Below are 16367 nucleotides of genomic sequence, written 5' to 3' on the forward strand. Positions count from 1 at the left end.
ATGACAATTCCAATACACCAATGGTTTCCTGTGGACACAGTAGTTCATTTACTGCTGAAGAAGTAACTATATTTTCATGCCTGAGAGTCCGAGTGTTTCTTAATATTGCAAAGATCTTCCTATTAATCTACCACAGGAAAGATACTAAAATCAATGTACGCGAAGTAAAAGGTGAGATGCAGATGAAAACTTAGAAACTATTTCATTTTCTAGAAAGCAACAATTGTTACATTGCCACATTTCTAGATGAAAGGTTTATAGACAATTTTTTCTTAGGTAATTGGAACAGCTAATATATGTAATAATATTAAAAATTAAAAATACAACTTTCACTTATCCCCCCATGTTCACAGCTTACAGAAGGGGAATGCCTTTTTTTCTAGTTGTCAGTATTATTTACTTCCAGGTTCTACTATTCTTTTCCATATATCACCTGGCATTCAACAAAAAATGAGACATGCAAACCAGAAAGAAAATGTAACCCATTGTTATGAGAGGAAACCATCATCAGAGCTGACCCACAAATAGCACATATGTTGGAATCATCAGACAGGGACTTAAAACTAACCATAAAAAATACATTAAAGCATCAAGCAGAAAAGGTAGATCACATGCACAAATAGGATATGTGAGCACAGAGAGAACACACGCATGGAAATATATGTGTATATGGAAGTCCTAGACATTTTTTTATTTTGGTATCAGAGTTAAGTCCTTCAATGAGTTTATCAACACACCGGCATGACAATCAGTAAAATTCAAGTAAGGTCAATAGAAATTATCCAAACTAAAATATAAAGAGTTCATGAGAAAAGAGTCATCTGACACTTGAGAGACAATGTCAAGCTGTTTCATATACAAGTAACTCAAGTCCCAGAAGGGAAAAAAAAACAAGAGCAGTCTTTGATTTGGTGATACATATCTACCCAAACCCTTCAAAGCAAAACAAACACCGAGCAGGATAAATTCAAAGAAAACCACACCTAGGCACCTCATAGTCAAACTTCTGACAAACAGAGATCGGGGGGGGGGAGGGGGGTGGTAAGGAGAATGGGGAATAACCACCTACTGGGTATGGGATTTATTCCGGGTTCATGAAAATGTTATCAAACTCTGTAGAGATGATGGATACACACTACTGTGAATCTATTAAATACCATCAAACTGTTTACTTTAAAAACATCACTTTTGCTCTACACATTTCACCTCAACTTTATTATTTTTTATTTTTTTAAAGATTTTATTTATTTGTCAGAGAGAGAGAGAGCACGCACAAGCAGGAGGAGCAGCAGGCAGAAGGAGAAGCAGGCTCCCTGATGCGGAGCTCGATCCCAGGACCCTGGATCATGACCTGAGCCGAAGGCAGACGCTTAACGACTGAGCCACCCAGGCGTCCTCACCTCAACTTTTTTAAATGAGGGGAAAAGCATGAATATATATTTCTCAAAACAAGGTATAGATTGCCCTCAAACATATGAAGATACTCAATTTCATTCATAACAAGAGAAATCCAAACGAGAAGTAGGCCAAGATATGCTTCTCCACCCATTAGATTGGCAAAAGTTCAAAAGCTTGGCAGAACAATGTTTGGCAAGGCTGTGAGTAAACAGGCACTTTCATACATCACTGGCAAGAAGGCAAAACACCACAACCCTTAGAGGCGTATGTGGCAATAACTGGCACAGACCCTAAAGTGGCCCCCACCTACCGGTGTTCATACCTTTTTATAATCCCCTCCCTTTAGTGTGCACAGGGATCTGTGACTTGCTTCTAACCAACAGCCACCCCTGTGATAGCATCACATCATCAAAGACTCCACTGAAAGCCTGCTTGCTCTAAAGACTCTCCTTGCCCGCTTGATGAAGTAAGCGACCATTTTGGGAAAGCTCACAAGACAAGGAACTGCAACTGGCTTCTACCAAGGCAGTTAACACAAAGCCAGGGCCCTCAGTCCTAGAAACACAATGAAATCAATTCTGCCAACATGAGTGAGCTTGGAAGCAGGTATTTCCACAGTCAAGCCTCCAGATGAGAACACAGCCCAGTAGACATCTGGATTGCAACCTTGTAAGATCCTATGCCCAGACTTCTGACCCACAGAAACTGTGAAATAATAAATCTATGCTGTTTTGGGGCGCCTGGGTGGCTCAGTCAGTTAAGCATCTGCCTTCGTCTGAGGTCATGATCTCAGGGTCCTGGGATCAAGTCCCGCATCGGGCTCCCTGCTCTGCAGGAAGCCTGCTTCTCCTTCTCCCACTCCCTCTGCCTGTGTTCCCTCTCTCGCTGTGTCTCTGTCAAACAAATAAAAAATAAAATCTTAAAAAAAAAATAAATCTATGCTGTTTTAAGCAGTTAAATGTGTGGTAATCTGTTGCACACAATAGGTAACTAACACACTTGCCACACTACATATGCATTTACCTTTCAGACTCAGCAATCCCATGTCTAAGAATTTACACTAGGGGCGCCTGGGTGGCTCAGTTGGTTAAGCAGCTGCCTTCGGCTCAGGTCATGATCCTGGGGTCCTGAGATCGAGCCCCACGTCCGGCTCCCTGATCAGGAGAGAGCCTGCTTCTCCCTCTCCCTCTGCCTGCCACTCTGCCTACTTATGCTCTCTATCTGTCAAATAAATAAAATCTTAAAAAAAAAAAAGAATTTACACTAAAGAGATACTTCCAAAAGTACAAAAATACCCATGCATACAGTTATTAATTGTAAAATAATTTATAGTTGTAAGATACTGCCAACTACTTAAATAACCAAATACAGGAGATTGGTTGAAGTACTCTACAGCTGTAAAAAAGGCTGAGGAGGATCTCCATGCACTGATATGTAGCTATTTCTAAGATATTTTGTTAAGTGAAAAAGCAGAGTGCAACATAGAATACACAGGCTGCTGCATTTTGTGTATGAAACAAAAGGAGGTAATTTAGAAGAAAAACCCTCTATCTGCTTACATAAGAAACAAAAAATAAAAACAAGAAGGATAAACAAGAAATTAATGATACTGATTACCTACATGGTGTGTGGGATTGAGAATGAGGAGTTGAGATGGGCTATCAAAGGAACAGGGAAGGGAATAACACTTTTTCTGAGTATCACAGTTAATAACTGATAGCCCACAAATCAAAAAATAAATATAAATCAACAAGGATGGGGAGTGGAGGCAAGACAGAACCCTAAAAACTGAAAGCAAACAAACAAAAAAAACCCCCAATATACTGAGTTTCAAATAAAAAACACAACCACACTGAGGATAGGGGGTTGAAGGAAAGCTAATTTGAGTAACTTGTGAAGAATATTTTTGTGAATACCCTTCTTTTAGGGGAAAAACTGATTGCTAGCAAATCCTAAACTCCTGCTTGTAGTTTGTTTTTCATAGTGGTATGGAGGTAGCAATTCTGAAACCATTACGTGATTACTGTAGAACTGAGTGAATGAGTAAATGTACTGATGTTGTCAGGAGCCAGGTTCTCACTGTGGAAAAAGACAGATATACAGAACAGGGGAAGCCAAGAAGGAAACCTTTGGGGTTGGACTGGAATTGAAGGGATCAGTAGGAATGAATGCTTTCTAACGTGTGTGTGTGTGTGCGCGCTCTACCCACTAAAAGGCTCAAAAGCTGACATCTTAGTAACAATGAACATGCCGAGTGCCAGATCTTGGTTTCTACATATCATTTCACATTAAAGGAAAGAGGTCCTTGGAAATATATCCAATTCCAGGACTAAAGTAGGGAAGATACATGATGGGATTGAAATATCTTATTGTGCCAGAAAATAAGAAAGTGCTCAAGAAGAATTGGGCTATGTGAAAGGACTTAGGGGCCAACCTGAAGGGACTCCTGCTGGCTAAATCTGAGGCAACGACAACAAAAAACCAATAGTAATGGATCATAACCCACTGAATAAAACAGGAACCATAAGTCCTTTGTGTAATAGTTTATAGATACAGTAGAATGCTGACTGATAATTGAAAAGTTAGAAAATCACCTTTCCATAACCAGCACAGGACAGACCAGTTCATGCAAGAATCATCAATGGCTGACAATTCTAAGGCAGAGAAAGTCTGAGAAGGAGCAGGATATTAATTGTATGGTCTCAAAGTGTGTCTTAAGAGATTGTTTATTAGTTGCAAGAGGAGAGATAGTGACTACACAATGGAGAAACTAAGTGACATTCTGAATGGGTAATCAAATTAAAATTGTCAATGATGGGCTAACAGGGGCGCCTGGGTGGCTCAGTTGGTTAAGCGTCTGCCTTCGGCTTAGGTCATGATCTCAGGGTCCTAGGATTGAGCCCCGCATGGGCTCTCTGCTCAGCTGGGAGTCTGCTTCTCCCTCTCTCTCTGCCTGCCACTCCCCCTGCTTGTGCGCTCTCTCTCTGACAAATAAATAAAATCTTAAAAAAAAAAAAAAATGATGGGCTAACAGACACTGTTGAATGTGATATCCTGAGAGGAACAATCAATTACATATCAATTATGTATTATTTTGAAAAGAGGCATGTAATCCAGATCCAATCATAAAGAAACATCAGATAAGCTCAAACTGAGGGAATATTCCATAAAATAACTTCCTTGTATTCTTCAAAAATGCCAATGTCATGAAAGTCAAAGAAAGGCCAAGGAACTGCTCCAGATTAAAGACTAAAATGTTATAATGAAATGTAATATAATATCCAGGGCTGGATTCTAGACTGGACAGAGAAGTGTTTATAAAGAACATTTTCAGGATAATTTTATAAAACCTGAATATAGGCTATAGATTAGAAAACAGTATTCTAGGTTAAATTTTCTCAATCTGATAACTGCACTGTGTTTATGTTAGAATATCCTTGTTCTTAAGAAATGAACTCTGAAGTATTAAGAGGTAAAAAAAAAAAAAAGACATATACAAACTGATCTCTCAAATGGTTTAAATAATAGTTGTGCATATATATGGTTTTAGACATAATCATAAAGCAGAGGGAGGAGGGAGGGAAGTACAAAGAAGAAATAATAAAATGTAAAACGTTAAGAATTAGTGATTAGGTAAAGTATATAGCACTATAAAATGCATGCAACTTATCTTGAAGTTATTTTGAAGTTGCTGAGAGTCTCAAAATAACACATGTGCTGGTATTTTCAAAAATATAGTGATTATACTTGCTGCTAGATCTTATTTAATGTGATACAGGATACGAAGCATGTGATAGCACAAATCTGCTTTTTAAATATTTTGGTAACTATTCTTCAAAATTGGTTTCTTTGCAATCTTATGCATTTTCTTTTATTTATAAGTGTTATTCTGAAAAGTGGACTGCTTGGGCTTTTCATGGCACAAAAAAGAATCTTTGCTCTCAGCTATAGATCCCATATCTACTTACAAGTTTGTCATAATGAGGAAAATGGAAAGTCTGCAGCTTTTTGCGTTGCCATTAGCAAATTATAAAAGAACCCATCACTGATAATGAACAATCTAACCTTATTAATTTCCAGATGGAGTGATTTCCCTTAACTGTTGGAGCAAAGAGTATTCAAAAATATTAACTGCAACCTTATAGAAAGCATCTACGAACACATACAACACCACACACCCATATGTGGAAAAATACAGGCATGCAGCAACTATAAACATGAATCAGGACTGTGAAATTTATTACAGAGAAACTTAGTGCTTACGTATCTTAAAGAAACTGGTTAAAAATAAGATACTATTTACCATCTTTCTTTCGGAAAATTTTTTAAAATTTCTTTAATGATTGGTTGGTAGCAGGCTTCCCTCTCTGCTTTCCCAGTCTCACTCCAGTCTCTCACAAACTGTTTCAGTGTAGATTTTAACTTATCCATGTCAAATGTTGATGCTGGCATAATCTTTCCATTCCCCTGTTTAAAAACAGAAATCAATTAGCTTCTGACCAAGGAATCAATCTTGAATAGGGTCAAAGGCACGTGCTACTAAGGGGCTATATGGATGGTTTAGTGGATAAATCACTAGCCTCTCACCTCAACCGGGGTTCAAGTGCAGCTTGAGATCCTACATGAAAAGAGTTTGGTGGTCTCACTCCTACCCTCAATAGATTTAAGGTCCATTAATCATGAAACCACCATAAAATTAAGCAGTCTTTACTCAGGAGAGGACCAGAACTGAGCTGCTATGGAGACAGGACATCTTCTCTCTCTAAGAGAGGGAAGAAAGTCCCTCCAGGTCATTGATGGGGCAGCATGGAGAGGCTCACACTGCAGTGGCCCAACTGTATCTATCCTGTGGATACAAAAAGAGGACTTCAGTTTCTATTACTGCCAGTCCCTTGAGATTTATAAGTGAAAATAACTTCTTAAAGTAAAAGATAAATATCAATAGATACAAGATAATGAAAATGAATTTAGCAAGAGAAATTAATTTTACACAGCTAGTAAAGTTGGTTATAAAAATTAAAGTCACTAACTCTGTATGCTAGAAGAGCCAGAACACTATGTGAAACGTAGAGCAATATGCCAACAATTATCTTACTATTTTTAGAAAAAAGAATCTGTGAACAAATCCAGTTTCTGGCATACTATTCTATTAAGCCTAATCAAATACCTGAACATAAAAGTGAAAACATTCTGAGTAGAGCAAATGGCCCATGCAAAATATAAAAATGAAATCCAGAAAGATAAAGACCTCAAAATACAGAGGTTAAACCCTAAAATAAAAATAGAACAAACTTTCACATACATCTTCTCCATATTCTTTATTTTCAAACATATGTATGCAATCATTCACAATGGTCAGTAGTATTTCTTGATTATGATCAATGCATTTCCGAATCTTGTCCAAGTGAAGAAGAAACTGAGGAAGTAGTTTCTGTTGATTATCTGGAAGTGATCGAAATTGTCTTTCTGTTCGGTTCACTCGCTCATGCATACTGGTGCTAAAACATAAAAGGTGTTTTTTAAATTGGCAAAAGAATTCTCACCAGGGCCAATCTTATTTTAAGGTTGTCTTTCTGTACAATTATTCCTTTATAATGTTGGGATACTGTCCTGTGATTTACAATCTTCTGGTTTCTTAAAGAATATCATCTTAGAAAGTTTTATGTTTTTACCTTATTACAAATTCTCTAAGCAACCAAACAAAAGACAAATAGTTTATAACTAGCAAAGTAAATATCTGCACCAATTAGGAGGGAAAAAGGAAACATAAAGAGGATTAATGTACAATTAGTTTATTTTTATGATTTTAATTTCCAAACTTAAAATTTTCATCGAACTAGATGAATACTTTAAATTTCTCCATCAAGTAGCAGAATACTGCTCTGAAGTTACTTTAGAATATACAAAATGTGTTTTGAAATTAAGAACCAACCAAGCTGAATTTTTTTTTAAAAACACAAAGGCTCTTATGTACTACAAAAGTAGTAAACAGAGGAAAAATTGTAATTCTATATCCTTTTACATGATATTATTCACAATTTGCATTCCAGAAGTTTCCAGATAACTCTAAAGGTCACTCTGGGGATTACCTATTTATAAAACCTGAAAACAAACAAAAAACCCCATCATTTTCAAAAGCTGATTATTACATTTGCAATGAGTGCCATTTTACATCAATCAGATGGGCAAAATCTAAAAGCCTGACTATAGGAAATATGGAAAAAATATTAGGAAATACTGAAAAATATGGGATAACTTGAATATATATACTGATTGATGAGAGGTGCATAAATTAGTACAACCACTTTGGAAAATAATTTAGCATTACCCAGTAAATCTTAATATGCACACTCCCTAGCAATTACAGTCCTAGACACATACTCAAGAAACTTGGCAAATGGGCACCATGAAACATAAACTATCTTCTTATTAGCGCTGTTATATATAACAAACAAGAAATCTGCAAACAACCTAGTGGTCCATCACCAGTAAAATGAACAAAGTACAGTATAATCATACAATGGAATGCAATTAAATAAACTACAACTATACACAGTATGGATAAAACTCATGAATGTAAATATTTGTTGAAAAAAGCAAGTTGCAGAAAAATACAGAATGTACAATTCCATCTTATATAAAAATAATATATTACAGGGACTGAACACATGTAAAAAAAAAACTACAAAGAAAGCAAGGAAATGAAAATTCAAGAAAGTGATTTTTTTGAGGAGAAAGGATTCTTTTTTTAAACCAGGTGTTAGGTGCATGGGTATTCACTGTATCATTCTTTACATTTTATATATACAAACCAGTGTTTGTGTTTCTTCTCAATGTTCTTTGGCATTTACTCCATACTAAATGAAAACGAAAAACGCTTTTTCATTTGGTTGCTTGAATCTTTCTATTCACCCAAATTGTCTCGTTTTTATGCCAAATCACTCTCTAATTTCTGGATAGTAATAAAGAAGTTCTGAAGGAGCTCTTGAGTAAAGCAATAACCTGACAAGGTTTTTAGAAGCTTGTGTGTGGTGGTTGTGGTGGCTGGCGGGGGCGGGGGGGGGGGGGTGGCAGGGTAACGTGAAAAGATTAAGTTGTCAATGGCTACATTGATGTTTGCTTTTGTCCCCCTAGAGACAGTGTAATAGTGAGCTGTGGAGTCAAACAGATCTGGATTGAAATCCAGGTTATGCCACCTATTTGATACGTGACCCTTGGCAAGTTACTTCCTTTCTCTGTGCCCCCACTGTCTCACATACAAAACAAGGTAATACATAACTACAGTGATGATGAGATGATGATGATTACAGAAGCTATCACTTACTGAGATTTAATAAAAGCCAGGCCCTACACCAAGTCACTGACGTGGATTACTCTGAAACATCTCCATAAAACCCCACAAGGTTAGGTACCATTATATTCCTCTGCCAACCCAATGGGATTTCACTGAAAATGTAACAAAATAATGCACACAAATCACTTAGCCCAGGGCCTGAAACATAGCTCAAACATGTAGGAATACCTAATTTATATAACTAATATGTTCACAGAGAAAATACAAAAAATCTAGAGAAGTAAAAGTACTCCAGCAAAAAAAGCTACTAATAGTCCCTCTCCTAACGGCAATCACTTCTAACTTTTTGGCATATTTCTCCTTGTTGTTGTCAAGACAAAGTCATTTAAGTGCCTCTCCAGTCAAAACGTGGTACACAGAACAGCGTATCACTTGGAGGTAACTAGAAATGAAGAATCTCACACCCCACCTAAGACCTACTGAAATGTAATCTGCCTTTTAACAAGATCTCAAAATGATTCACATGCACATCAACTTTTTAGAAGAACTTGTAATTCTTCATCTTTATCAAAGAATTTTCCCAGATCAGAAAAAACTTCTCTAATTTACAGGGCAAATGACTGTAATGACTTTTCATTATGCCATCTACACACCAAAATTTACTTAGTTATTTCTCAAACACTGGGCATCTAGATACTTTCACTTGTCTATATGATAAACTTTCTGTGTTCTAAATCTGTCTGTATTTTAGGGAAAAAAAATACTACCAATTCCCAAAAGAAGAATTACCAAGTCAGAAAGGATTAAGTACTGGGGCGCCTGGGTGGCTCAGTTGGTTAAGCATCTGACTCTTGGTTTCGGTTCAGGTCATGATCTCATGGGTTGTGGGACTGAGCCCTGAGTGGGCTCCATGCCCAGTGGGGAGTCTGTTTCTCTCCCTTTCCCTCTTCCCCTGCTCCCCCCCGGCTAGCTCTAAAATAAATAAATCTTAAAAAAAAAAAAAAAGGTATTTTTTTTAAAGATTTTATTTCTTTATTTGAGAGAGAGAATGAGATAGAGAGAGAGAGCATGAGAGGGGGGAGGGTCAGAGGGAGAAGCAGACTCTCTGCTGAGCAGGGAGCCCGATGTGGGACTCGATCCCGGGACTCCAGGATCATGACCTGAGCCGAAGGCAGTCGCTTAACCAACTGAGCCACCCAGGTGCCCCTTTTTAAGCTTCTTGATACAAACTGATTTTCAGAAGGATTGTATCAATTTACATTCCTATAAAATAGAGCAGGACACTAAAGGAACTATTTAAAGTGACCATAATGTGTTAGGCAAACAGCAGAGTTGTGAAGGGTTACAACTCAGAGTCAACTGGTTAAATATTCTCACAGTACTTCATTTCTAGTATTCTTGGGCACTGGATGCCACACAACATACATATCCCTTTCAGCATACCTCAAAATTCAACATATTCATACTGAACTTAGCACATGATCACCGCCCCCCCCAAAAACCCTGCACTTCTTCCTATATGGCTGACACTGATGAATGGTATGCCATACATCCATTCAAGTCAGAAACAAATGAGTCATCCTAAAATGCCTCTTCTCACAGACCCCACAACCACAAGCTCCAGATCCTTTTGATTCTACTTCATAAACTCTCTGCAATCACTACCTCTCCCAGGCCCTCATTAGGTCTCTCAAAGATCCCTAAGAGGCCTGCTCCCTAGGAATGTTGTCCCCAGGTAAAGTCTACCACTCCCAATGAATTCTTCTGAAATAAGTCTTGTGTTTGTCCCAATTGAATCTCCAGATTTCAGCCCGTGCAAATAACAATCAATAAATGTTCAGTTATATACCCCCTAGGTGCCATTTTTCATTCTCCATGAGGACTACTTAACTTCCATGATTGCCGGGTAGTTGAGGTAAATTATGGATTGGTCAGAAGAGCCCACACATATTTGCTGTCAATTACTGATAACAGAAGTGATGTAACTACACAGAACAGGATGAGTTGCTGCATATCTCTTAACCCTTGATTTTTTAATGGTCTGCAAAACTATCCATAACGTACATCCACAGTGAGTCTCCTGAAATAAGTGAGATTTTACTGAAGCTGACACAAGAGTCCAATCTTTACTATTTTAAATGGGGCTAACTTCACTATTCTGGAAATGCTTACACTACCAATGTACTTTAAGGCAGGGGTGGGCACACTATGACCCCCCCTGGCTGCTAGGTCTATTTTATAAAGACTTTTACTGGAACATAGCCATATCCATTTGTTCACATACTGCCTATGGTTGCTTCCACACAGGGGCAGAGTTGAATAGTTGTAACAGAGACTACCTAGCTCTCTGACCTTAAAATATTCATTGCCTGGCCCTTTAAAGAGTTTCCCAACGCTGCTTTTTTTAAAGGAATGTTTTACAACCTTCAGACTCTCCGTGGTTCTGAACTCTGTCAGCAGCAAGAGCATATCCTCTGGTGACTAAGGGGACAAAATAGAGTGACCAGCCATATTTCAAGGGTATCTACCTTCAGCTCTCTCCAGAAGGCTGGTCTTGGCAGTGACCCCAACTCTCAGTCTCCTTTCATCAGGGTGGGTCTGATACTGGGTCTGAGCCAAGGACCAATGTCATAGACCCATTCCTCTGCACCTGTTGAACTACTCTAGCATTCTAAACAGGAAAGCATATCTTTTCAGAAGGAAAATCTGTCTCAATCCACTTAAAAAATTTATTAAAACACAAAGTTAAAATTGTCTTACTAATATCACTATTTACCAATGCAGTGAACCATTTTGGATTTCAGGCCAGACTCTACCACAATTTGGTTGTGTAAGCCTGGGCAAGGTGTTCACCTCTTTATATGCCTATTCCTTCACCTGTACAAAAGAACTCTACATCTCTTTAAATCTTACCTAACTGCTATTTCTAAAAGTAGGATGTTTCTGACAAGACCTTTAATTTTTCAACTGTAGTATCTTCTAATGGGAGTATCTTCATTCATAACAAGATTGGTATTTTAAGGATAACAACGTTTTGTTTTTGTTTTGTTTTTTACTATTCGCTACAATACTACAATCATTTTTGCCTTAATCAAAATATTTCATCTAAGCAAAACCCATAGGAAACACAAAATTAGAAGCCACTGGAAAAATATTAAGCCATTTCTTGCCCTGTGACCGTTAATCTAAATCCCCTATATAATGACTAAAAGACCCTGAGCAGTGAAACTAAGCTCTCCAAAATTTAGAAGTATTTGCTAAAAATTTACAATAGGATTGTGCATCAGAACTCACCGCAGTGATGGAAAGGCTTACATCTGCATTGTCCAGTAGAGCAGACACCAGCCACATGTGGCTATTGAGCACTTGAAATGTGGCTAGTGAGACTGAGGAAATGAACTTTAAATTTTATTAAATTTTAATTAAGTTTAAATTTAGCCAGATGTGATTAGTGACTACGGTACTGAACAGCACAGGTCTAGATCATAAAATGTCGGAATGGAACAACCCAGTGTGTTTTCTGCTACAAAGTGCTTTCCATACCCCTACTCCTTCCAGTGATGTTTTTAAAAAGCGTATTTTTAATACTATGTTCAGTCTATTGGAAGCGTTTCATCAAGAGTACACGCAAATAAAAAGGATTGTTTTTAAAAAATGAAATTATCCTCAATCCCACATTAAACTGCTAAAGAGGGATTAGAGTATAGGAAACTATATCACAACCATTAGAATATGCACACAAGCACTCTTTTCTACATTGCCACACTTGAGCCCTACTTTCAGGTCCAAGGTCCCTGTCTGCCCACAAAAAGGCCCATATGATAACTAATCGTAAGTATCAATTTTAAATTAGTCTTAATATATTAGAACCAGCACAGACACACACTGTAACTAATTGGGTCCACTATCTTTCCAGGACATAGTCCAGTAACCTTCTCTAGATTTTTCAACAGTAAAACGTACCAGACTTTTCTGTACCTACCTCTCCTAGCTATCTAAATCTAGGGTTAGTTGTTTCTCTTCCCTGTGTGATTCTTTCAGACACAATACTGCATCAAATTCAATTCTGTGGTTGTCTGCCTTCCTCCCTCTATTGATACTAAATAAAATCCCCACACTAGTTAATTCCCTTTTGGGCTCCATAGGTAATGCCGTCCAGTTCCTATGCCTGGGTTTAATCAGTAGATTATTTCATCAAGATCTTTGCACTTAAAAAACTCATGTTACAAAAAGGCCATCAGATTCTAAATAACTTTAGGCTTTTATTAAGCAAGTTTACAGATTCAAAATTGTAACAAACTACCGACTTGTGACAAATTCAGATGCTATCCAGGAAGGACAAATGTATTTCTTTGCTACTACTTGTCTTATTTGTTAAAAACAGAGCTTCAACAACATATGCCAAGCACTGGTGACACAAAAACAAATAAGGCTTAGTCCCTGCCCTTGAACAGGTCACAGTCAAGCAATGAAAAAAAAAGTTTGCATAAATCACAGCAGGAGCCCATCTAAGGGAACAGTTTTACTTGTGCAGGTCCTGTCTATCCCATTCCAAATGCAGACTCAGAACATAGCCGTCGGTGGACTCCACTCTTACACAAATAAAAGTGCTCTGTTTACCTGAAAATCTAAGTCCCTTTCAGATCTTGAAATTATAATTTTGTGACTATGCTATTTTAACATCTATCTAGGAAGAAAAAAAGTGGAAGTTAGGGAGTTTAAAAGTCCTACCACCGTACCCAGCCCATAGTGAGAATTCGATACATATTTGCAGAACAAAAGATCATTAAAGCGGTTCTTTACTGTGCCTTCTCTCATTTCCCTCTTCAATAATTAGCAAATTTTAGAACATCCGGACCACCTCCGACCTTAATTTCACCCACCAGTTAAAGACATTGAGCGCCATCATTCACCACTAATGTGCCTGTACGTTCAGAGCGCCAAGGGGGTTGGGGTGGAAATCCTATGCAGCTCTCACAAGAACTGGCAACAGTTTGGGAAAATTCGTCCTACGGCATCCCACGTGTAGGTGGACTTGGGTTCTCCGTGTGTTCAGTTTGGAGGACATCGACAACACATACAGATCATGCCCAGCACTGGACGATTTTACCACCATCATCTTCTATCTGCAATTGTTAACAGCACTTTTCCGGTCACCCCCACCGGCCTCAAAGCCAAACCTTTAACGAGGGATGGAAGGCAAGAGAGCTAATCTGATCCTGAGGTTAGAAGACACGAGGCTGAGCAGCAGACGGCGCGGCAGACACGCGGCTGTGCAGGGCCGGGAGGGGCTAAGGTGGTACGAGGTGACTCAGGGACCCGGAGGTCAGATCTGGCGGCCCGGTCCGGGCGCCCCGGAGGCGTGGCGGCCGAGGGCGAGCGCGGCGGGCGCCCCCGTTCCGGCGGGTCCGCCGCGACCGGCGGGCACCTCGATGGGCTGCGCCGGGGTCCGCCACGGGCTTCTTACCCGTAGTAGCGGAAGGCATTAATGATCTTCCAGAAGTGCTCGCGCTCGAGCCGCTCCTCCTCCTCCTCCGTGCTGCGCGCGGCCGTCGCCGCCGCCGAAACCGCCGCGGCCGAGGCCAAACGCCCGGCGGAGAACTGCACTTCCACCTCCTCGCTCCCGCCGCGGCCGCCGCCGCCTCCCCCGCAGCCCTCGGGCAGCTGAGAAGCTGGCGGCGGAGGGCGCCGCCGTCGCTGCATCGCCGCCGCGGCCCTAGGCCTGGCTCGCTTGCGTCTCGCCGCGACTGAGAGCGTGGTGGCGGCTGCTCGGCCTTCCTCTAGACGGCGCCCGCCGCGGACATGCCCCCAGCTCGCGGTGCGCTCCGCCCCCGCCGCCCTCAGGCCTCCATCCGCGCCGGGCTCCGCCAGGTCTTCAGGAGCGCCCGGCACGAGCGCGCATGCGCCTGCGAGGGTACGACGGAGGGCCGCCGCCGCCTGCGCTCATTTGCTGCCGGCCTTCGGCGACGGCGCGCTGCCGTAACGACGACGCGCCCAGTGGGCGGGGCGAAGGGTCAGGTGGGAGGAGCGAAGGAGGAGATCCCTCGTGGGGTGGGGCTGGCACCTGCGAGAAGCCGCGTGGTTTGGGTTTAAGAGCCTGCGAGTGCTGGATTGTGGAACAGGCAGTTGAACTAAGTCTAAAGAAGGGCAAAGCAGAAAAAAAGTTCAGCTTTGATGAATGTATTAGGAATTTTTATTCAAGAAAATCTAGAGGGAAGGTCTTGCGTTCACCCCGATTTAAGCTTTAATTTATTTTCTAAATGTATTTCCATTTTTAATTACATAGGGAAGAGAGTCACCATCATCTTTTCAGTATTCAGGGGCTTGCGAAAATCCTAATCCCGCCCTAACTGGTGATGGCAGCAGATGAAGATGTTAAAACCAGTCTATCTAGTATCCGCGCTTTGAAGACCACCAAAATGCACAGGAGCCGTCATGCCTCAGCATTGGCGTTAGTTGCATCTAATGGTGGCCCTTAGCAATGCCAGACTTAACTTCTTCCTCTTCTTCACCTACATACACTTTCTGCCTCATTTGTCTCTGAGCTCATAGTCAAACAGGTGCCTCACCCACATTTATTATTATTCTTAGGAAATAACTCATTTTATTCAATTTTATGTACCACTCATCATATCAGTCTTACAAAAAAATACTAAAAGATTGCTTTACTCAGAAGAATTAAACATTCCCAGGAAGCTAAGATTCTGTAAAAACATATAATCATACTGAAAAGGAACTAGCTTCATATTTTCATAATTTAAATTAATAATTTAAAGGCAATGCTTTAAAAAGTCCTGTGGTTATTCTATGTTAATGTTCCATTTTTATACAAGATTTTTATAAAGTTTTAAATCTTTTTTTAAATAGTAATGCAGTAATACATGGTCCAAAATTCAAAAGGAAAGTACAAAGTGTTACAAATGTGAAGTTTCTTTACCCTAGCCAGCCTTATCCCCTACACAGACACAAAATATCAATTTCTTGCCCACTCTTCCACATTTTATATCCAGTGCGGATTTTTCTTAGAGACCCCTGTTTGTAAGTTATACATATATTCTTATGTTATTAACTGTTACTCATACTGTTGGTAAATGCACACACCAATACACAAATTATATATGTAATAATTTTGATGCACTGATATAGTTCTGAACGACCTAATTGATATAGGCCAGAATGCCATGGATAATTATAATCAGCAACATTCTTTTTATCATCCTGGGAAGTATAATAAACATTTTTTTTTTGAGAGAGAGAGAGAAAGAGAGCGGGGTTGGTGGAGCAGAGGCAGGGGGAGAGAGAGAATCCCAAGTAGGCTCCACAATCAGAGCAGAACCTGACTCAGGGCTAGATCTCACAACCTGAGATCAGGCCCCCAGTGGAAATAGAGTCAGATGCTTAAATGCTGAGCCACCCAGGTGCCCCAAAATTTTCAAATTAATTTCTTATGTAGAGGCTTTGTTGGTTCTGTCTCATTAGTTGGTGAGAATCTTAGGGTCTGTGTCATTAAGGTGCTCAACCTTAATCTCAATTATGATTTCACAGATGAGGAAACTAGGGAAACAGCTATTAAGTGATCCACGGGACACAGTACATTTCTGGCACTACACTTACCTACCCAAGTGTCCTGCCTGTATTTTATCAGTATTTGGCTATAACACTGACTGAATATTAT

At 39.8% G+C, this 16367-nt stretch overlaps 1 protein-coding gene across 2 annotated transcripts in view; it reads right to left on the minus strand.

Moving 5' to 3' along the window:
• CARNMT1 (carnosine N-methyltransferase 1) overlaps nucleotides 1-15335 on the minus strand; it is a 40843-nt gene extending 25508 nt beyond the window's left edge. Inside the window, exons 1-3 of one of the 2 annotated variants that reach the window (XM_006731256.3) lie at nucleotides 14160-15335; nucleotides 6701-6896; nucleotides 5702-5865 (exon numbers count right to left, since the gene is read on the minus strand). In XM_006731256.3, the coding sequence (XP_006731319.1) occupies nucleotides 5702-5865; nucleotides 6701-6896; nucleotides 14160-14395 (596 nt within the window). In that variant the 5' untranslated portion in view covers nucleotides 14396-15335. The other variant, XM_031025851.2, reaches the window with a different exon arrangement.
• Nucleotides 15336-16367: the final 1032 nt, after the last annotated feature.

Source organism: Leptonychotes weddellii, chromosome 14 (genome assembly GCF_054177405.1).
Source record: "Leptonychotes weddellii isolate Sample4059 chromosome 14, ASM5417740v2, whole genome shotgun sequence".
NCBI lineage: Eukaryota > Metazoa > Chordata > Mammalia > Carnivora > Phocidae > Leptonychotes > Leptonychotes weddellii.